Genomic DNA, 23821 nt, shown 5'->3' with positions numbered 1-23821 from the left:
GTCATTTTTGTTACACAGTCTTAAATGTTTGCAACTGTAGCATTTTATATCACTTTTTGGATTATGATATCTGTCATATTTATATCAAAGTAATACTTGAATTTATGTTATAGCAAAAATGTTTGCCACTTTTCCTGAATGCAAAAATTAATTTAATGTTTAAATATTGCATCAAAACTATGGGAAAGTATTCTTTTACAAATAAATAAATAAAAATAGAATACATGTGACACAATGTATCCGACAGTTATGCAAATGTTAGACAAAGGTTTTCAAAGTCCCAAGTAAAACAACACTGTTGTAAATCATGCAGGGCTTGGTGTTCTTACTCAGAAGGAAATGTCAGGATATAATACCTGTTTCAAAAGTTAGGGTCTAAAACACAAAATCCAGCCTCCCAACTTGAATTTTAATAATAATTCCAAAATTTGACTTTTGGGATCCAGTAAAAGTTTGGATATTTTACTATCCTTAATATTTGTGAATAAACCTTGCATGTATAAAATCAGTTTTGAAAATTTCAAGCAGGTGGATATGTGTATATAGTGTAACAGATAAAGGGACTTCCTCACTGTATGCTTAATTTAACATGCCATGATTTCAGGATTATAGGAATTTGGGAAAGCTTTTGGGAGTCTTAAATAGCCTGCCCAGGAAGTATACCTATATTGGGCAATTGCTGGGTTTCCCATACTTGTAAATTTGAGATTTTAATAAATAGTATAAAGGATACCATGTGAAATAAACAAGAATATATCCATTTAAATATTTGTCACTAGAATCCAATTTCAATCAGTTTAATGCATTCATGTGTGCAGAATTAAAGCAATTGGCAACACTTTACTAGATTCTGTCTGAACACTCTTTCCAAATAGCATTTCTTAATCTGGGAAATATGTTCTTGTTAAAAGAAAACACAAGAGTGCAAATCTTTTGAAATTAGTTTATATTTCTGGACTTCTTGGTTTAGAATTCCTAAAATATACCATAAAGAGTATTATCTGGTGAAATAAGCTTATTCCTACATTTATTGAATTATACACCTGTCGTTTATTGGTGTCGTGAGTATATATAGTTAAATGCGAATTATAACCAGAACTAAGTCAATAACTCTAAGATATGCAGTAACCATGCTATGGCTTTTCCATGGCATATGCACCATGATATGTGGCATAAATGAATGGAGGATAAATAAATAAGTTGTGAAAATAAAATTAACATTATTCATAATCTTCAAAAATACATTATACATTTCTGTTATAGAGTCCTCCTTGATACTTTTCATGTCTCCATTTACAATTAATAGGATTTAGAATCATGAGGTAAAGAATCTCAAGTGTGAAATGTTATAGTTCTTAAAAAACCTTAAATGAAATTATATTTTTCTACAGAAAGGAAATGCTGTTACTGCTACTAAGTTTACTAAGTAATACTTTAAAATCACCACAACTTTTTACGAGTTTAACAAGTTTAAGCAACGTTTTATAGTCTTGCTACTTTAAAAATTTTCACACAATATGAAGTCTCAAATTTTACCATGGATTTAAGCATACATTATTTTGACTCATTTAGATTAGTCAGTAAATAAATAACGTCTTAAGTGATATCAGCATTATTCCCTGTCAACACATGCTGACTTGGAATTAATTGTTGCTGATGAATTCCCATTTATGTAGATTTTCCCCTATACTTCACAACGCAACATGGTACCATGTTTATTATTCATTCGTTGTAAATATCCAGTTATTGGTTAATATTTAGCAAGGCAGAAATACAGCTCTTTCTTTTTCTGGTCACTTTTCCACTGTTTGGTGAGCCTCCTACGCCTGAGATTTGAGCTTGAACTAGTTTGCTAGGTCTCATTCCCCTAGTTGAGTACCTTATGGGTTATTACCCATACACAGCTTTATTTTCCTGCAAAGATGAAAAATGTTACTCACTTTAGAACAGGAATGAATTGACACCAAAATCACCAAATATTCCCAACCTGTGCTTTACAATTAGGTGAAAAGCTGAAAATTGTTGTTCTCGTTTGCTTTCCCTAAGACTATGAATACTTGATACAAAGATTTATATCAGCCCTTTATGCTCTCCCTCTTAAGGCCTAAATGTTTGTTTTCAGTGACTGTATTTTAACTGAGAGTCCATATTTGGTCCCACACCTCCATGATTTTCATTTTACTCTGCATTTGCATTCACATTATGTCCCATAGAAACTCTTTAAAGTGAAGTGCATTTATGACTATTATGAAACTCTGGAAAATGAAGTTTATAATGAAATCAACATAGTCATCAAAAGGACAATGAGAGGAGCAATTTGATGTAAGCCCAGAGTTTTCTCATCCCCTCCCAACTTGTAAAAGACTTATCACTGTTCTTTTAAAAATATTAGAAGCTGAACGAATAAGAATTTCTTTGACAATAAAATTCCTCTTAATGTCTCTATAACTATTTGGATGTGTTCTCGAACATTAACTTAATTTGATAGACAAGCTATAATTAACTGTGACCTATAGTGTTTTCTGTTGTTCAGAGACTATTCCTTAGCGATTTGAAAACTTAATTTCCAGCTAAATGGTGTACAATGTCTCAGGTTCTAAAGGCGTACTTATACTATTTACAAGAAGTAGAAATAGTTTGTGTGTCTGTAGGGCTTCCAAAGGGAGACACTTTGGGGCTAGGGACTCACTATTTTTACAATGTAAAGTCCTAGCAAACTAGTGCAGGAGGTGGGCTTTCTTTCTTTCTTTCTTTTTTTTTTTAATGTAGTAGTCTTCCTTCCTTCACTGCAGTGTCATTCACCTGAAAATGGGAGGGGGGAACCCCCCAAACACTGTATGTTTCATGGCACAAAAACTCACACATGACATTTTATATCTAGTTATTTTGTTGATCATAAAAGCCAGTAGTGTAGAGAGAATTAAAAAATCACAGCAAATAGGTAAGATGCTAAGCGCTATGGTGCTACAATCAGAATAGAAACTTCAGCAGCAAAATTAAATTGGGTATTTTGAGTTTAGTTGGAATATTTACTTGACAGTTCCCACCAGATCTGGAGTTGTTTTAAAACCCCCACTTAAGAATACTTTAGTGTAAGAACTTTGTGATATCTCACGATTAAACATTACCTTTACTTGAAATTGTTCATTCATAGAAGACGCTGTCTCATGAGTAGCCACCTGCCCTTCACTCTTGAACAGTTCAGATAAATGTATTATTTATTTACAGTCTATTGTATACATTATTTATAGGAAATATCTGTAACTCCACAGAGCATATGGAATTTATCTTGGCGAGATACGGTGGCATCTCTGCCAAAAGTGGCATAGCCCTCAGTAGATAATAAGGTTACACTCAGCGTACAGATAAATATCATCTCTCATAGAGTCATTACATGTTTGTATTTTATAATTCTAGATGCAAGTGCATTTTTCCATTTTCATTTTAATTGTCATAGTTTTTTTGGCTCTAGCTTCTGCCAAAGAGAATCAGGAATTTTACATTTTGAATTTATCTTGGTGACAAATTAAGTTGTTTGAGGGGAAAATAAAGATACTGAGTAGCAGAATCATTTAACCCCTTCATTTCTTCCAGCATGCTTCTCTGTCTCGTATGTGTTTAAAATTTTCTGCAGAATATTGTCCATGAAATTTTTAACACTGGTTGTGTATTTGGTGGTTTGGCCTATTGTGGGATTTTTGTAAGCTGTGTTCAATAACAAAATCACCAAGAAAAATATCAGACTTATTGTGCCCAGAGTAATAGATATGTAGACTGTGCTTGTTCTGTGCATATCAAGTGTGTTGTTGGTGTTCAAGTATTTTTTATTCTAATAATTATTCAAAGCCAGTATCAATCTGCATTTGAGTGAGCATAAACATTTTTATTCTGGAATTTAGAATTTGCAGCAACTCAATTTTATTTTCCAAATTACCCTGCCATTTCAATTAGGTGCATTGTTCTTCACTATACTGTTTCGACATTCTAAAGGTTTGCTTGCCACCCTAATAGTGAGTTGTTTGAGTGTTTGATATTTATTGAGGGCATGGAAAGAACATGCCAATAGAAAAAGAGGAGAATAAAACATTAACAAATCAATTATGGGGCTTTTCTTCACTTGTAGTACACATCTAATACTCCAAATACTCTATAACTGTTAAAATAGTATGAATAGCCTTAGGAATAATAGCCTTGGGTATGGCGGAAGAATGGCTTTCTGATTAACTGGAATTCCTTAAAAAGTGCACCAACAGTACAACTCAGCCTCCTGTTTCTGGAATTCACAGTTGCTTTGGTTGATCTCACAGATAAGTGTGTTGAAATATAGAGAATTTAGCCATTCTAGGAACCAGAAATGCAAATTAAATTTCAAGATGCTTTGAGAAAGGCCTGTCTGATGATTTTACCCAAGATAAATAATGAAGGAACGAATAACCTTCCCCCCACCTCCAAATTTAACACTGAGAGCTTAAAGATTCAGAAATCCTTGAAAAATGACAGGTACTTAAAAATAAAATTTGAATGTAAATATAAAATGCTGGAAGTGCGTCTAAAAAGAAAACCACAGGGAATTTGGAAAATTCCCTATTGCTAATTGTTAGTGGAATGTAAATTTCCATGATTCTTTTATCCATAGGATAATGCAATAAGGTAGTTGAATCAAACAAGACTACATCTTAGCTAACTTTTTTTTTTTTTCCCCGTCACATCAATATTGTGGATTTTCTGGTTTGAGAGTTTAGAAGTAGAAAAGAGAGAATTTCGGAAACACTTGAAAAAGAGCAATTAAGTGTGCTGATTGTAACTTTTAGTTACACAAACTTTCAGGCCGGCAGTGTCCCAAGAAAGTCTGTCCATTTTAGAATTAGAGCACTGGTGTTGGAATCTAGGCTCTGCTGTGAGAGGGTAAGTCACCTCACTTCCATGAGCCTCAGTTTCATCATCTGTAACATGGGGGTAACAATAGAACCCACATTATTGCATTACTGTAAGAATTAGATAAGAATGCTTGTAAAACATTTAAAATCATAAATCCCCCAAAATATTTTATCTTCTTGTAATCTGCCCAACGCTTCAGCGACATGAATTTGATTTGAGGAGGGAAGGTTGGGTAGTTGTTAATGGGGTGTTATTTTATAGACCATTTTATAATCATAGAGTTTAAGAAAAAGAGCATTTTAATTTTTATTTGGGGGGGCATTATTATTCTGATTTCGTTATAGTGTAAAAGGGGACTGGCCCCTCAGCTGTGTTATTGAGATAGTATAGTGAATTACTACAGACTCGTTCTGAGGTTCAACTTCAAATGACAGTTATATGCAGAGCTTGTGCTAAGTACTTTTTTCCACATTTCTGAGTGCAAATGTGACATGGCTAAGGTCCAGTTGCTCACAAGGCCTTATTATCTACTTGTACTCAGGATACAATGTTTTCTGCATTATCAGATGTTCTTTTTGCTAGGATGGTTGCCTAGAAAATTTGTGGTTTGAAGTTGTTTTATATAAGGCACTTTTGGGTTTATTTTATCTTAATTTGTTTGCAGAATGAGGAGCACTGAATACTGAGTTACAAATGTAAAATAAAACATTGGGAAGCAAGCAGTCTTATAAAAGGGATTTTATAACTCCATGTATACTGGCATAACTTACAGATTCTTTTGCTACTCCTAAATAGAAATGATAGAAAATATCCTGAATTTCAACAGAAAGCTCTCAGCAGGTAAATAAAGAGTAAGATTTGAAATATTTAGGTACAAATATTTGGAAATATGGTGGTGCCAGTTGGATTAGAGGGTTTTAAAAAATTTAAACATTTACCTCTGAACTACAGTTCACAGGTATGATTTCAGGAGTGGAAGCACATAGAGTCATTAAAATAATTTAATACAGGACCTTATTTTTATTAATAACATGCCAGCCATAATAGGATAGCATAGGAAAAGGAAATGTTATTACAACATAAATAAGTACTTTTACTAAGATTCCTAGAGTAATGAGGCTTTACCTTCTCTTCTGTTCATGAGATTTTTCTCCACCACAAACTGCTTAGTAGAATTTGAACATTCGGTGCACTTAAACAATTGTGGAATTACTTATCTACTTTCCAGTTTTGAGATTATCATAGTATTGTTATTATTATTTTTGGTAAAACTGGTTGCCAACGTGGTAGCAGTATCTCTTTGGTTGTAACTATTCTTTTCCCTCATAATCTGCCTGATTATGGTACTGGCCCCATGTAGGAACCTGTATTATCTTTTGAGACCACAGTGGGGGTCACCGTGGGATGGTGTTGGTATTGATTCTCAGTGTAAAAGAATCGGGCAAAATGGATCAGTGCTGTGTAGATTTCACAAGGAAAGCTTTTGGAGTATTTTGGATGGTGTTTTATATCAGTAGACTTTGGCTTAGCATTGCCAATTCATTTTTAATTTTGTGGATGAATTAATTCAACAGTGCATGTTAGTAATGACCTAAGAGTGTCCAAGTTGAAACCTAAAAGATCTCAGACTGTGGGAAAGTAAGATTTGAAGGAGCGTTGGAAGCAACCTGTGGTGCTGTGGCCCTCACAGTGGCCACAGCAGCCAGCCCTGGAGTGTTGGGAGGAGCCCCAGGCTCTGACAGGTGTAGGCGAGGAGGCAAAATATTTAAGGGCTAGTAGATTTTTCAAATGTAGCTGACCACCAAGTTGCTTTAAATTTCATTACAGTGTACAGTGTAAAAACATTAAAATTAGTTCGATCCACATTCTTTTGCCCGATTCCTTATTCACATGATGGGTGCATGTTGCTGTGTGTGGGTGAGTGTGCACTGGTGCACCTCCCCACGTCTGAGGCTGCAGTGATTCCTGGAGATCATACAAGCACCTGATAACACAACTTTTCATTTAAAGATGAAATTACTCCTGGGAGAATTTTCACCACAGGCAAAAAAAAAGAAAGAAAAGGAAAAAAAAGGCACAAAAATTCTTCTCCTCCTCTCTGCATGGCTCATTACACAGAGATAGAGGATTCAGTGTTTGAAAAATTATCATTTTTGTAGGTTTTATTTGTGGTACGCGAGTGCTGGGAAATATAGAACTCAATTTAACAGCCGCTGTCTCTGCCTCCACAAACTACCCACCACTATCATATGATCGTGTGTGTGTGTGTGTGTGTGTGTGTGTGTGTGTGTGTGTGTGTTTAAAGCAACACATCACAGTTGCTAAGTTGTTTAGGTTTTAGAAATCTACCTTATTTGATGCTGAATGAGACACACCTGGACGGTACTATCTGTAAAGATACTGGCTGGCACAATGCAGTGAGCACCGTAACTAGGATAATTGGATAATCATGAGATGCATTACTAGATTCAAAGTCCACAATGGCGAATATGGTAGGGCTGCAACTGTGAGAAGAGGAAGTGGGGTGTCGTGGTGAGAGCCGCAGATTCTGAGAGGGGATGCTGGATTTCCATTGTCTTACCGCTAATTTACCGTCTGCCCTGAGTCACCAAAATTACCCTTCAGGCCTCTAGTAAGTGGGGCAATAAGCACATTTTATCGCAGCATTAAAAAGGGGCTCAACAAGAACCCTGGTAGGCCTGCAGACTTGGCAAAGGCAAGGTTGTGAGGGCGGCGACAGGGAAGGAAATGAGAGAAAGGAGGAGAGTCCTTGGAGAAAGTCGGAAGAAGTGTGCGAGGGAGATAACCTAAAGAGCTCGCCTCCCGGTGGAAGGCACAGGCAGGCCACTACCAGGGACGCCTCAGGCCCCTACTGGTCTTTGCCCAGCACAACAGTCGCCTCCCCTCAGTTTATCATGTGTCAGCAGGACAGAGTTTGCACTCAGAAAAGGTTTCACCTCCAGACCCTTCCCAGGCACATTTTAATGTGGTCCCCGAATGCAGCGCGTGTGCGCGCAATGAAATATTAATCTGTGAGCTTCTGGTATTTCAAAACATCTGAAAGCTTAAAAGGTAAGAGGGCAGTTATACTGTGTTAAAACAAAACATCTTGCTCAAACTTGTCATGGTTAAATGAATTTTGCTTAATGATTTCCAGGGATTTTTTTGAAATCCATATAAGGAATTTTACATTTTTTTCTTAATTACTTGAATTTGAAGTTGGGTAGACATAGCCTCAGGGGAGTATGTTTTGAGAGGAGCGGGTTTTATCTAGGACTCCAGCAAATTGTAGGTGCCCTCTGGTGATTGAGTGAGGTGAATGCTCATGTGGTATGTTCCGGTTATTCAGCAGAGGCAAATGGGGGCCACTACGATTTTCAAATAGGAGTTTCAACATATCAGAGTTTCAATACTTACAAATAAAAAATCTCAGGGTCTCCCATTTCTCAACTTCAAGTACACGCAAGTAAACATGTCACTCTTCATAGCAGTTCCTGGACGCTTCTCTCCTCAGTTCTGTGTGTGGGGCTCTCTGGTCCCTTTTCCTCAGATGGCATCATTGATTGAGAGATGCTTAAGGAATCCTCTGCTGAAGCTCTGTGCCTTTAGGATGCTGAGAGACACTGTTTGGACAGAAGTGAAAACGTCTCGGGGAGGGGGACTAATTAGATGTAGCTACCCTGGCCGTGTGGGATGGAGGCAGTACTTCATGGACAGAGGTAGACATGGGTGTGCATGTACATATGGACACGTGCAGATGTCGGAATGTGAGCCTGTGTGCGCAGGAGCATCACGCAGTGGGTGCATTCCCCATGTGGATGGGCGACTCCCCTGATTGGGAGGGACTAAACCGTTCACTTCTGGAGACGAGCCAGATCTTTCAGGCCCCTCGAGATCATTTACTAAAGTGACACTGGTGGGTTGAAAAAGCAAATGTACTTCTGCATAAAGAAAGCTGCTTATTGAGAGGTAGGTGCAGGCTGACTTTAAAATTTGAACACTGATTATTTCATCAGTTTTTACATAGCTGCTAGCTGACCTCTTCAGAGTCAAGAGTGCCAGACTCTTGTTGTTGTTGTTTTCTTTTTATTAGTTTCAGGTGTACAAAACAATGCAATAGTTAGATATTTCACCCCTCACAAAGTGATAACCCCCTCCCCCAATATACTACCCCTCTGACATCGTATATATCTGTTACAATTCCATTGACTCTATGCTGTACTCCACATCCTGTGACTATATATGTATTAAATTATAGTTGACATACAATATTATTCAGCTTCACCTTCAGGTGTACAGTGCAGTGGTCAAGCATCTACACCGTCCATGAAGTGGTCTCCCTAATAAGACATGTGCCCATCTGACACCCTACAAAATCTTTACAACATTATTGATTATGTTCCCCAAACTGTCTTTCATACCCCATGGCAATATTGTATTAACAATGTATGCTGTCTAATCCCTTCCCTTCCTTATCCATCGTTTTGAATGGGACAGGTAGCATAGAAATTTTGAAGGAAAAAAACCCCACTATTTTTGGTCCTAAAAAAAAAAGATTCTGGCATCAGACTGATGTGATGAATGATCAAGTGAGAAGATACATCAAAGTGCTTATATACTGTAAAGTGATTTATAAATATTAGGGATCAAATTAGACTTGATGGGGTGGAGAGGAGCAAGCCACCTGTAAAATCATGTTATTTGAAGGTGAAAATAAGATCAGTTTGCATTCCCTGAGCACACACCAGCTGGGAGATAGCCCAAGGCATACCAAACTGTATGCTAAGCCAGCTCAGGTTAACCGTTCTTTCCAGAAGGTCTATAAACTGAATACACCTGCATGTAGATATTTGAAGGTTGACTAGGTCAACCTATGTTGTTACATTAAAAACTATAGTAGCTGCCATTTATTGAGTGCTTGCTGCATGCCTAGAAATTTATATATGTTATATCTGTGGAGGAGTATTTTTTTTATCCCCATTTACGGATTAGGGACATTAAGAGTTAGGGAGGTTGTGACCTGTCTAAGACCACGTAAGTGGTGCAGTCAGATTTCAAACTGGGATGTGTCTAGCTTCAAATTTCCTTTCTTTTGATTGTGTTATACGGCAACTGACTATTAATATATCTTTATGGCAGTATCTGTTGATGTGAATGCAAGTGTGTCAGATGTTTTAAAATTGTATAAGTCTTTTTTAGATGTTTTATGATATTTAATGTGGAAGATCATAGTATCAATTTAACACACAAATCCTCTATATATCACTTAAGTTATTCATTTCTTTATTCAAAAACGTATTTGTGTCTAATGTTGTACAGACATTTTCCTGGGATGAGGGGTAGAAGAATGAATAAGATACAGCCTAGGACTTCAGAACATTCATAGTGTAGAACTGTAGATCGGCCCAACAGGCATCACAAAACAGGATGAGAGTCAAATGATAGCGGTATGCATGAGGTGCTCCAGTGCTCGGGGAGGGGAGGCGCACTCATCCTGGGGAAGTGTGTGTATGTGTGTCTCAGAGAAGGTGTTCTGGCGGAGGTGACACCTGAGCTGTGACTTAATTAGCAGGTAAGAGGTAATCAGTGGCTGGGGCCAGGCAGGGCAGAGCACAGCACTCCGGGCAGGGAGGAAGGGTGAGGACAGGCCCAGAGAGAGAAGCAGAACATATCTTCCAGAACTCCCATGGTGGAGCACAAGGAACACGGTGAGGAATGGCCCAGGCCCAGACTATGAAGGGCTTTGTGTACCCGGGGAAGGACCCCAGACTGTGTTCTGTAGGCAGTAGCAAACTGCTGGTTCATTCATCAAACATTTCCTGAGTGCCAGCCAAATGTCAGGCACTGTGCTTGATACGCAGGATGCAGCAGTGAGCAAAACTGACACCACGTCCTGTCCCCATGAAGCTTATATTCTAGTGGAATCGGACTCTTTTCAAGCTGGGGAGTGATTTGACTTGAACTCTTTAAAGCTGGAAGGGCCTTAACAGCAATCACTAAGATGAAAAGTGAGAGATTTATTTGAGAACTATGTAGGGTTAAAAATGGGCAAGACTTGATGACTGATTGGATGGGGAGAGAGAGAGAAAGAGAGAGAGAAAGAGAGAAAGAAACAACAGAGTTACAGGTAGGTGTGTCATGGATGGCTCTCAAATTTATACCATTGGTGGATGGGGTTATACCTACTAGGATCAAGAACAAAGAAGCATGACTAGAAGGTTTGGTGGGGAGAGTTTTCTTTGGACTTGTTGAGTGAAATGGACATTTTTGCATGGAAATGGTTTAGCAGGTAGTTGGGCACACAAGTCCAAAGACCAAAGAAGAGACCCAGAGACACAAATTTTGTATGGCTGTCGCAGTAGTGAAAAGAATTGTCTAAGGAAAACGTGGGAAGTGATATGAGGGCATATATGATAAAAATATGCCCCAAATTAAGGCACAGATGGACAAAAGATTTCTGAAGGAAAGAAGTCACCCATGGGTAGTTTTATTCAGGAGGAAGGATAGTTTGGGAAGTTGCAGGGGTTTTTTTTTTCCCCAAGAATTTTATTAAAATATAGCTAACATACAACATTATATCAGTTGTACATCATAGTTATTCAACATTTGTATACCTAAAGAAGTGATCACCACAATAAGTCCAGCAACCACCTGACACCGTACTATGCTATCACAATATTTACTGTATTCCCTATGCTGTACATTACAGCCCCATGACTTAATTTGTTTTGTACCTGGAAATTTGGACTTCTGATTCCCCTTTCCCCGCCTTTTTAAATGTATCAATGGCAGTTGACATTCAATATTATTTTATATAAATTACAGGTGTACAGCTTAGTGGTTAGACATTTATATAATTTAAGAAGTGATTCCCCCTGACTAGTCTAGTACCCACCTGGCATTATACTCGCACATAGTTATTACCATATTGTTGATTATATTCCCTGCGCTTTACTTTACATCCCCCTAACTATTTTATAACTATCAGTTTGTACTTCTTAATCTCTTTATCTTTTATGCCCTGCCCCCAACTCCATCCCATCTATCACCCCAACAAATCTAGTACCATATGACACCATACATAGTTATTACAATATTGTTGACTCTATTCCTTATGCTATAACCTATGTCTCCATGATTACTGTGTAACAACCAATTGCTACTTAATCCCTTCCCCTTTTCACTCATCCGCAACGCCCCCTCATCTGATAACCATCAAAATGTTGTCTGTATCTATGAGTTTGTTTCTGTTTTGTTCATTTATTTTATTCTTTAGATTCCACATATAAGTGAAATCTCATTGCATCTGTCTTTCTCTGTCTGGTATACTCCACTCAGCACAATACCCTTAGGTCCATCCATGCCTCTGCAGATGGCAAGAACCCATTCCCTTCTCTGGCCGAGCAATATTCCATTGTATGTATGTACCACCTCCTCTTTATCGACAGACACCCAGTATACCTCCATATTTGGCCATTGTAAACAGTGCTGCAGTGAACATATGTATGCACAGGTCTCCTTGAAGTAGCATTTGGATTTCTTCAGATAAATACCCTGAAGTTGGCTGATTGGGTCCTTCTTTGTCTCTAGTTATAACCTTTGTTTTAAAGTCTATTTTGTCTGGTATAACTATTGCTACCCCAGCTTCTTTCTTTGTTTTACTATTTTTCATTTCATTTTCATAAAATACGTTTTTCTGTCCCTTTACTTTCCATCTGTGTGTGTCTTTAAATTTGAAGTGAGTGTCTGGTAGGCAGCATATGTAAGGGATTTGTTTTCTAATCCATTCAGTCCTCTTACGTCTTTTGATTGGAGCATTTAATCCGTTTACATTGAAAGTAATTGTTGATAGATATGTAGCTCTTGCCATTTTATTATTCATAATTTTGATCTATTTTTTCCATCTTAAAGAAGTTCTTCTAACATTCATTGTAATACTGGTTTGGTTTGATGAACTCCTTTAGCTTTTTCTTGTCTGGGAAACACTTTAGCTGTCTTTTGATTTTAAATGATAGCCTTGCTGAGTAGAATAATCATGGTTGTAGGTTCTTGTTTCATCACTTTGAATATTTCTGGCCTGCAAAGTTTCTATTGAGAAATCAGCTGATAATCTTATGGGAGCGCCCTTATAAACTACTACTTGCCTTTCTCCTGCTGCTTTTAGGATTCTCTCTTTGTCTTAACCTTTGCCAGTTTAATTATAATGTGTCTTGGTGTGGGCCTGTTTGGGTTCCTCTTGTTTGGGACTCTCTGCACTTCCTGGACTTGTATGTCTATTTCCTTCACCAGAAAAGTTGTTAGTCACTATTCCTTCAAACAGGTTTGCAATCCCTTGCTCTCTCTCTTCTCCTTCTGGTACCCCGATGATGCAGATGTTGTTATGCTTGATGTTGTCCCAGAGGTCTTTTAAGCTATCCTTATTTTTTTGGATTCTTTTTTCTTTATACTGGTCTGATTGGGTGTTTTCTGTTACCTTATCTTCTAAATTGCTGATTCGATTCTCTACTTCATCTAATCTACTATTGATTACCTCTAAAGTATTCTTCATTTCTGACTGGTTCCTTTTTATGATTTCTTTGTCCTTTTTTTATTCTTGCCATCTTTTTGTTGAAGTTCTCACTGAGATCCTTGAACATCCTTATAACCATTGTTTTGAACTCTGTCTATGGTAGGTTACTTGCCTCCCTTTTGTTTAATTCTTTTTCTAGAGTTTTCTCCTGTTCTTTCATTTGGGACCCATTTCTTTGTTTCCTCATTTTGGCTGCCTCTCTCTTTGTTTCTATGTATGAGACATCTGCTCATTTCTATGAGACATCTGCTATGTCTCCCAGTCTTGGCCAGGTGGCCTTATGTAGTAGGTGTTCTGTGGGGTCCAGTGGCACATTCTTCCTGAGCACCTGCTTCAGGTGCTCTAGGAGTGTCCCTTGTATGGGTTCTGTGTGCCCTCCTGTTATAGTTGAGCCTTGATTGCTGTTGATACAGTGGGTAGGGATGACTTGTAGGCTGACTGGCTGTGGGTTTGGCCACATTCACAGCTTACAGGCTGTGGGGCTTTACCCCAGTGAGTGAGATTTGCCCCAGCAGGCTTTGGTACCTATTGAGACCACCTTTGGGTATGCCTCTTGTGGGGCTAATTGGGCAGTGCTCTGCTGTAGTCTGAAGCTAACCTCCCAGTATGTTCTGGGGCCTCTTGTGAGGGGCTCTGGTGCAGGCCCAGGTCACCCACTGCCTGTGACCAGTCGGGGACTACCCAGTTAGAGCTACAAAGTTATCTGTGGTTGTTTCCTGCCTGTGCTAATTCTGGAGGAACATGCAGAGGCCATGCTGGGAACTGAAGATGTTTGCCACCAGTACTGGGCCTAGAGGAGATCTGCAAAATACCAGGACATCCTAAGGCCTGCCACCACCTGGCAGCTCCCTTAAGTTTCAGCCACTGATAATGCCTCTGCGATATGCAAGTTGGGTGATGCAGGGTCTCAAAGAGTCACTAGAGTGGGAAGATTTCTGGTCACCAGGTTAATGTAAATTCTGGTTTGGTGCCAGTGCTGAGCTTGGAGCTACTCAGCACAAGTCTCAGAGTACACTGAGGCCAGTTGCCACCCACTTGCTATGTGTAGGACTGTGATAGTTTTCCAAGAAAGAGTGAATGTGGGCAGGGTTGGCTGCTCTTGGAGAAAGTGCCTCCTGGTGATGGGGAGTTGGGTGGGGTGGGATCCCAGTGAGTCAGCAGGGTGGAGGAGCTGTGGAGCTCAGCAGACCAATCAGATTCAGATGTGGCCGTAAGTGTAGGGGGAGGGCTCAGCAAAGGAAAGATCATGCCAGCCTGTTGGCTGCATAGGAGAAGGACCCCTCACAGGCAAAATCCCAACTGTTTTCCAGCCTTTCATCCCAAAGCCACACAACTCAGTCTGCCCCCCAGCCCCCATATGTCTTTGATCCCCCCAAGTTATTGTCCCTATGCTGGAACCCAAGGTGAGTACCTGAGAGTGAGAGCGTCTGTTCACAGGCCCTTTAAGAGGACGCCTGGGTTTCCTGCTGCCACCTGGATGGTTAGAAATCCCACTGTTTTTAACAGCCAGATATAGTGGGGGCTCCTCTTCCTGGCACCAGTACCCTGAGCTGGGAAGGCCAGTGTGGGTCTGGGGTCTCTCCTCTGGGGGCAATCCCTGCAGCCAAGATATCCCTCCCAGTTTTCATCCACCACACAGGCATTTGGGACCAGCCATTTTGTGTCTTCCCCCCTCCTACCAGTCACGTTGTAGCTTCTTCTTCATAGTCTTAGTTATAAAACTTCTGTTCAGCCAGCCAGACGTCAGATGGTTCTCTAGATTGATTTTTCTATAGTTTAGTTGTGATTTTAATTTGTTCATCGAAGGAAGCAGGCACAGTGTTTAGCTACTCTGCCATCTTGAATTTCCATCTGGGAGTTGCAGTTTGTCTGTTGGAATATTAGTGGAACAGTAACTAATGAATGAGTCAGTTGAATTTATTAGGCATTGACTGAGTGCTGAGCATGAGCCATATATTGTACAGAGCCAGGAAAGAACCAGACAGGAAGGTTGAGATACTATTCTGACCCTGGAAGCACCTGTAGTCGGGAAGGTCATCACTTCTATTTCACTACCAGACACCAGTACAATTGCCTTATAAATAAAAAGTACTAGTTGATGAATTGTAGCTTATCCTCAATAAAAACAAGCAAACAAGCAATTTTTATTTTCAAACATTCTTGAGGATTGACTTTCAATGTAGAGTGTAGACTCCATGATCTTAAAGGTCTTTCCAGCCATGGTTTTTTCATCTAGCCCCATGAACATCTTCTAGAGAAGTGGTTCTCAAACTCTTATGGAATCACATACCCCCTTGAGAATCTGTTGAAAAGTTATGAACACTATCCCATGGGGAAAGAAATGAAAGTATATACCTAAAAACAATTATTGTTAAAACAAGACTACCCTGAATTCTTCTAGAGGAGGTCCATAGTCTTCAGGTTAGGACCTCTTAATGGATTTTCAGTACATGAGAATATAGATATTGCTTACTCTGAAATTATATACATTGAAGAAAGAAAAAAAATCCTCTTTGGGACTTAATTTAGAACCATGACTAAGGTTTACTATACATCTAATGCAATGCATTATTGATTTTGTTCTGTCAGCCTTACTTTACAAGTGGCCCCAAGCAACACAACTTCACAGATGTATGTACATAATCATATGCACATATTTTAAAAATAATAATTATATTGTTTGGTGTAGCCACATAAAGTCACAGAACCATGTTGTTGTAACTGAGATTCTCTGGTAGAGGGATTTTGGGGGAGTTCTTTCTGATTAGGGCTGTCTTGTATATTTATGCTCAGAGATTTCATGAGCTATTTCTGATACTTAGACTTTAATCATGCTTAATGAACTGAACTAAACATAGTTCTTGTTCTGTTTTGGTAACCTTGTGGATTTTCTTAATGTTCAGCTTCGTATGACGACACCGTTCTTGAAATGCTAATACCCAAAATGCTAATTTAAGAGAAGACCACAAAAGTTAGATTTCATTTCAGAGAAGTGCAGTCAGTATTTACAGGCCTTTCTAGAAGAGCAAGGCTGTGAGAAGAATGATATTAGGTGGAAAATATTGGCTTCTACCTTTGGTGAACACACAAATTTAAACATATAGGTTGCACAAAATTTGGATAAACTGAGGTGGAATCCAACATTTCTTGCATGAATGCCTGTATAATGTGGCGATAGCTGTGAGAAAAGAGGAGCCAGGCATCTAAGACCCAACACAATGAAAATGCAATGAATTGGAATGCCTCACAGATCATAGCGGAATCAGAATTTCCAGCAAGGAAAATCTTTTCATGGTGAATTAAGTGGTGGATGAAGAAAAATGGTGATGAAAAAAGGTAGGCACAGATCACAAACGCTGGGCTCAGGGCTCACTGCTGAAGATTTAAGAACCTTAGCTAAAGCTATGCAGAATAGAATGTGGAAAATTGAATTTACTAAACAATTAAGCATTGAATTAATCTACATCCTGCACAGTAGAAAAGTGGGGGAGGGAGCAGAGCAGAGCTGAATAAATCAGCGGAGCTCATTAAAAGATAGTGAATATATCAGGTCTGTTGTAGCATAAAGGGGGACAGTCTCCTGTACAGCTTGGAATAATTCTTTGGTTCTAAGTCACCTTTCTAGAGTCCTAGTCTTTATCAGATGAACAAACATGCTTCTGATGAGGTTAGTCTGTTGCTCTGTATGTTAGCTTGTTGTCGCTAGCGTTTCTGTTAATTACAAGTCAAATCACCAGTCAACAATAGTAGTGAGGGACAACATAAATAAGATGAGAGTGCCCAGGAGATGTCTCGCAGGAGCTCCTGAATCCTGAAACTCCCACGGGTTCCTGCAACCTCCCACATGCCTTGCCGGTCTTTTGTTCAATTACAGTTAATGCAATAGTTTGCCATTTTCTCCTTCTAATTATATTTTCAAGTGGGATTTGTAGCACATAGAAAAACATCCTTTTACATGTCGAGGCACCGGGGTTTTGTGCCTGGCATTGTCTGTCCCCTGGGTGCTGTACCATTCTTTCTGCAGAGCTCTGAATAAACAAGTCCCCCTTTTAGAGCTGCAGTTGTACAAACTGAAAATTTATGCATTAACTGTTTGCATTCTGAGCATGTGTTCCAGATTACGTCTTACCGCATTCTTCTGGTATGCTGCAGAATGCGTGTTTGTCAAAAGCACTTCTTTCACAGTTCACATATCTTTCCATCACAGCATCAGCAGATCAATTAGCACTGTTTTTGAGAATATGCATAACAGTTGAGTCAAACATACAAATGGAGTATCTTTCTGTGACTTTATTTCATTTTTCAGGCTGAGTTCATCTTCTGGCCAAGATTACAGAGTAGGTGGTAGCAGGCAAGCACCCTGTTCAGGAACAGTGACTCTTTTCCTTTGATTCTTATAGAGCATGCCTCTTAGGTGGGATATTTCCTCGTCTCCCCCTGGCTGACGGAAACATTTCGATCTCTGCAGCCCTGCTTATCTTCTCTGGGATGGGAAAATACTTTTCAAGAAATAAGCAAAGAGCACTTTGACTTTGCTAGGCATATTTGAACTGTTGGGAGGGTCAGTAAACTTTACAACTTATGACACAGTCATGAACCATTGACGTCCTATGACTGAAATGATGTAGACATATTTTACATACAAGATCATCCCGCTTTCCCACTAATCGTCTTGAGGACAAATAGCACTTCCTAGCCAAGAACCAGCTTTGGATTATATTTTGCATCATTCCTACTGTGCAGATGACCAATGACTCATAAGGCTGTTTTGAAAGCTAGCACTAAAAGCTAATTAAAATCTTTTCTGGTGATAAAGGGAGATTTGGGAGAAGCGTCGCCATGATTGTTTTCCCCAAGAATTTAATTTACAGCCAATTTTTCCTATCTGAATGTTACTTTCAAATGCACCCAGTGATAAGAAGCAACATCTGTTTTCCGTTCAATAGTACAAGAAAGCTCGGCATGGGGCGAGTGTACACAGTCCGTGTGAATCTATTGTTATTCTCATTGCTTATTTGTCCGTGTGCCTGGTCCGTTTGCCATGTACCATCCGGCAAACAGCTGACACATCCCAGCTATTATGGACCCTGGCCTAATTGTGAGGTCTTAAAAGCTCTGCCATGTTTGTCTTCTAGGATGAATCAGAGGCCTCTGTAAACTGCAATGTTAGAGACCCCCACTTTCACTTTGCATTTTCAGAGCAACCCGCTCTTGTGCCAGAGGGTTTGTTGATGTTAAAAAGATAGTCAGAATCAAGTGGCAGCATTTTTGCCCCCTTCTTTGCCTGGAATGCTTTTGTTTTCCTTGGTAATAAAGCATGCAATTATTTACAGAATAATTATTTGTACATGTTATTTCAGCTTTGAAGCAGAAATTGGCAAATTTTAAATGTGCCAGGGTAGCTCTGAGCTGGTACCATCTGTGAAAGGGGGCCGGAAAGATGGCATGGTTATCCATCGAAGCCTTCCATTGCTTTGTCATTATGCGATGAGATCCTACCGGACCAGTGTTAAGAGACCACTCTATTTGGGTTTCTGATTTGTGTCTCCACAGCCCTCTTGGAACAGAGATCACGATGACACAGCATCAACACGTTCAGGAGGAACCCCGGGCCCTTCCAGTGGTGGCCACACATCACACAGTGGGGACAACAGCAGTGAGCAAGGTAGGAGAGGTGTTCTCATTATCCTCTTTCGCTATTTGTTTCATTTTTAAAGGTTGAAAAATCAGAGTTGTCTAGTTAGTGACTCTATACCGTTTTTCCTAGAACATAGACCCCATATAATATGAGAATCAGCTCATCTTATTTTATCCCTTGACCTTTCCTTCTCCTGTGCCATTCCAACTGCCTGCCACCTCCATAAAATGGGGTCAATAAATTGACCGAGTTCAAGATCAGAGAAGTACATTAGCAGTTGGAATGGGCATAAATAGTATGCTGCTTGGGCCCTGCTATACAAATAAAAGGTATTATTATTACTTGCCCTTCAAGGCTTCTCAAGGGCTCATGAAGAAACACCCACTAGGATTCCAAGTTAACGATGTCTTAAGATACTTAGATGGAAGTGGGCCTTTCAGAAATTCATGTTGGGTGTCCCTCTCCACTGGGTTGAAGCCATTTTCCTGACTTTACTTATCTGAATCTCTTTAGTGCTTGACTTCATTTCAAAGTCAGACGAAAGGGAGTTGGAAAGAAATGGAAAGAAACCAAATCAATTTGATTTGTGTTGTCCTTTGCAATGCACATACCTGTGTGTGTATTTGGGTGTCCATGGATATACATGTCTGACTAAAACTAGTGGGAAATAAAAAGTTGAAACATGAAGTTAATCTTCAGCAAAAAGGTGATTGAGAATTCAAATGTTTTGCACTGCTTTGGATGAGACCCACAGTAGTGGATTTTGTGTTCAATTAATGCAACCAAAGTTTAAGAGAGTATTTTCTATCTGAGTATAAAAAGATGGCTTTATTGAAGTTGACTCTAAGCCCATGGTAGGTACATACTTTAAAATCTGGCTTGATGATCACGTTTCATTGGAGTGCTGTTAGACAACAAAATAATTTTGTTTTCTAACTGAAATGGGCTCTACCAATTAGAATTGCAGTCTACAATGAATTTAACATGATTAATTTGAAAACCAAAACAGGAAAGTTAATTTTTTTTTTTTAGGCACATGTATGCTAGTTGGACTGGGAGTAACTTCTATACGTGGAATTTTAAGCATTTGAGACATTTTATTGTTCAAAGAAAAGTTGCTGACTTCATCACAACTATAAGTCTAGTAAAAAATGGAGCCCGGCATAGTAAACTGGTTCAGAGCTGAGGCGGAAAGAGGTAACCTCTGACCTCTGACTTTTACTGGAAAATGATATGCAGCATGAATCCACGGGGCCTTTTTTCTTTCAGGTGTGTGTATGTATATGTTATGGTGTCGCTGCTCAGGGCGCTCTAGTTACGGTGATGTCAGCACTTTCAATAGAAAGCCCTGCTTTCAGAATTCAACTTGTACCATGAGTTTTCCAAAAGGTGTAAATGGAATCTCAATTCTTTTTCCTGTATTCCACAATTGCTACCTGGGGTCATAGCCTAGTGTTTTGTTTCTTCCTTTCTTTTCCTTTTTCATTTCTGGCTTTTCAAAAAATATATCATCCATGAACAGGCAGGCAGTTTGGCTGCTACGATGAAGGCTTGGGAACTGCACTTGCACTTGAATTTAAAGTTCTAACATGTAAGTTTTCTTCAACCTAATCTGATAAAAGGATTTTCAAAGGGCAAATGCCCCAGCCCAGTTCTTCCCCTCTGACATGTCATAACAAGGAATTAGGAAGTGTGCATGTTTCTCTTTCCTTCAACAAGGGCTCTCCAAAGGCCAATTTAATAATGAATTTGATTGTAAACGAAGAGCCATAGATCCTTGACAGTACTAGACTTTTCCACTTACATTGTTTCTCTTTATATTTTTTCATAAAAGACCACCACCTAGGGTTTTTGTTGTTGTTGTTGTATTTTTTAAAGCATTTTTTACATAAATTATCTCATTGGAATGAGCTCAGTTGAACCTTTCTAAAACAATCCTGCCTGGCAGATAAAACTGCTCTAGCCCCCTTTGACAGGTGAGGGAAATAAAGTGTGGATGATTTGAAGGATTTGATGAGTTCCCGGTGTAGTGTCAGACCTAAAATTTCGGTGTCCCGATCATTTATCTAATATTCTTGTCATCGTGCCCTCTTTCCCTGGCTCTCCACCAAAGAACTAGAGTCAATTGCGTCCACCGTAATCAGATAGAAACTTAGACACTTTCTGTCCTGATTTCTCCCTTCCTCTCCTCCACCAGCTGATAACGTGGATGGTAGGAGTCACAGCCTCACTTTCACCTGTGCTTCCCTGTGGGTTCTCTTTGGCAGTGAGATTGATTCCTTGCTCCATGCAGAGTGATGCCTCAAAGTGTCGCTGCAACGACTGATGTACGTTTCTGTGCCGACCATGACCCTTCCAAATCTTTTTCTCATCCCCAAGACCTGTGGAGCTGGGGCTTTGTGCAGCCTTCTCATGAGCTGTGCAGAGTGGCTTCTACATGTTTCCCCTGTCTGCCTTTTCTGGCAGACATGGATGTGTAAGCCGTGCCAGCGTTTGGCCCATAGTGCATGTCCTAAATAGTTATTTACACAGTTTGAGTCCATTTTAGTCAACTGGGTAAATAACAGCCCTCTTCAAAAGATTTATAAATCCATAAATATGTCTTTATACATACCCAATAGACAGAAATAACTCAGTCTGTCAAGAACATATCCAAAGAGGTGTTTCCCCTACAGACAGGGGCAATACGTATTTTAAAACTTTCTCTACTGTATTATTTGTACTGCGTTTCTTTTTTCCTCATTCCTTTTCAATTTTCACCATTTCATTATGGCACCTGTGGCACAAAAAAAAAAAAAAAAAGAAAGAAAGAAAGAAAGAACGAAATCCCCCAGGTTTGGCCCTCTGTTAAATAACCTTATCAGCTGCACAGTGGAGGCATATAACAGGCTATATATTTCAACCGAGTCCCGTTCTTTCGGACTTTGAAAGTAAATCAAATAAAATAAGTCATCCAGGAAATCTGTAATGTTCTGACAGATTTCAAAATACAGTAACAATTCCTAGTTAGAGTTTCAGCAATTTGAGGGGTCTTGAGTACCTGATAATTTGCCAGAGTAGCAGCTGTTGTGACCAATGGAAGAGTTTTAGTAAAATTCTTACCTAAGCATAAGAATGAAAATACAAAATTCAATCTTGGGCATTCTGAAGAGAGTATATGTCAGGTAGGTAATTAATAAAATACCAAAAATATTCATTTTATTCAGGGATGTAATGTTTATTCCTGATTTACATACTAAATCTTTCCCCTAATTCAAATTATTTATCATGCAACTCTTCCTTATGACATCTGCTTTTATTTAATATTAACACCTGTGACCCCTGGCAGGAAATTGATTCTTTAATAGTAAAGTTCCCTTAAATTGGCATTGAAAAGGAAGGCCTAACAAATGTATTTGGTCGAGGGATCTGCTGCTGTTGCTATGACATTGATTTTGTCTACTCTTTAACTTCCTCAAAGCACTTCCAAAGATATGAGATTGAGTCCGTATTTTGTCCCTGTCAATTATTTGCTATTTTCTCCTTTCAGAAGAGAAAAAAGTACAGCTCCGAAATACTGGAGAGTGAGTAACTATCAGAGTTTGCCTTAAGATCTTAGTCTCTTGGCTTTGTAACTGCTTTAGAATGGGGTGTTTTCAGGACCTCCAAGCTGAGTCTCAGAAGCTGAGGTACACATCGGCAGATATGTATGTGACTCTTGTGTGTCTTTTTTGTTCTACTGTGTGCAGCTGCCCTACTGACCATAATTGGGTCTACTCTAGGAAGCATGTGAACACCAAGCAAATAATGTGCCTTTTTGTACTCCTTCCATGGAGGGCAGATACTGTAAAACTCACAAGCAGCTTTAGCTATGACTGACCACATTTTGAGTTTGAGCACTTCTCCCTTTTTGGTTCAAAGTCAAGAGAGATTAATTTATGATCGTAATAAAATAACATAAGAAGGGCTGACAGTGTATTACCATTCTTCACTTTGCAGAGGAAGTCATGGAGGTTCAGAAAGGCTCGGAGACTTGCCCAAAGTCACATACTGTTTGGTGGTAGGTAGAGTTAGGACTTGAAGCCATACAGCCTGACTTCAGAGCCCACGCTCCTAATCGGGAGTATCTTATTTGATAAAGTGCTTTGTGGGGCTAGGAATGATCCCTTGACGGACATTCTTTCTGTTATCAATTTGTTGACTTGTTCCCCGGTGTCTGCACTGGGCCTGGTGCCGTGCTCTGTCATGGTGACAAAGCATGGAATAAGCCAGAGTGTGTGCCTCCAGTGGGGGTGATCCTTTGCTGGCCAGTGAGAATCTAGTTCTGTGCGCTAAGTCGAACGGTGATTGAGATATTTACAGAGGAGCAAGATGACTGATATGATGAATGTGTATTATGTATTAAGAGCCTATCCCATTTCACTCATTCAAAGATTTATTGAGACCAGGAACATAGTAAATAAGTAAGGACAATTTTCTTGCAGAATATTTTCCACTTGAAGCTCATCTCTTTTCTTTCTTTTGTAAGGATAAATAAAAAGTCTTATTTCTGCATTGAAATTTGATGTAAAACATTTCAACCCTAAAGGACTTTAATGGTCCCTAGGACCTCTAAAATCCACTTACGAACTTCTTTCGGGGGCAGGACTCAGATCAACAATAGTATCTTTGCTCCCACTTAAAAAAAAAAAAAAGAAAGCAAAAACAGCATGTTTCTTTAAAGAGGGACAATTGAAAAGCACTGCTACTTCTTTATA

General features: G+C 39.2%; 1 protein-coding gene across 5 annotated transcripts in view; it reads left to right on the top strand.

Annotated features, from left to right (window-relative positions):
• The window catches only part of MEIS1 (Meis homeobox 1), a 141885-nt gene that overhangs the window by 21762 nt on the left and 96302 nt on the right, over positions 1-23821 (top strand). For all 5 annotated transcript variants that reach the window (XM_074332073.2, XM_019718134.3, XM_019718142.3 and 2 more), the window contains one exon: positions 19001-19112. In XM_074332073.2, coding sequence (XP_074188174.1) covers positions 19001-19112 — 112 coding nt within the window. The remainder of the gene's footprint in view (positions 1-19000; positions 19113-23821) is intronic.

The sequence above is a fragment of the Rhinolophus sinicus genome, chromosome 2 (assembly GCF_057876585.1).
Source record: "Rhinolophus sinicus isolate RSI-liver-muscle chromosome 2, RSI-T2T, whole genome shotgun sequence".
Taxonomy (NCBI): domain Eukaryota; kingdom Metazoa; phylum Chordata; class Mammalia; order Chiroptera; family Rhinolophidae; genus Rhinolophus; species Rhinolophus sinicus.
Note: the sequence above shows the minus strand (reverse complement) of the source record. Positions and strands in the feature narration are given on the sequence as shown.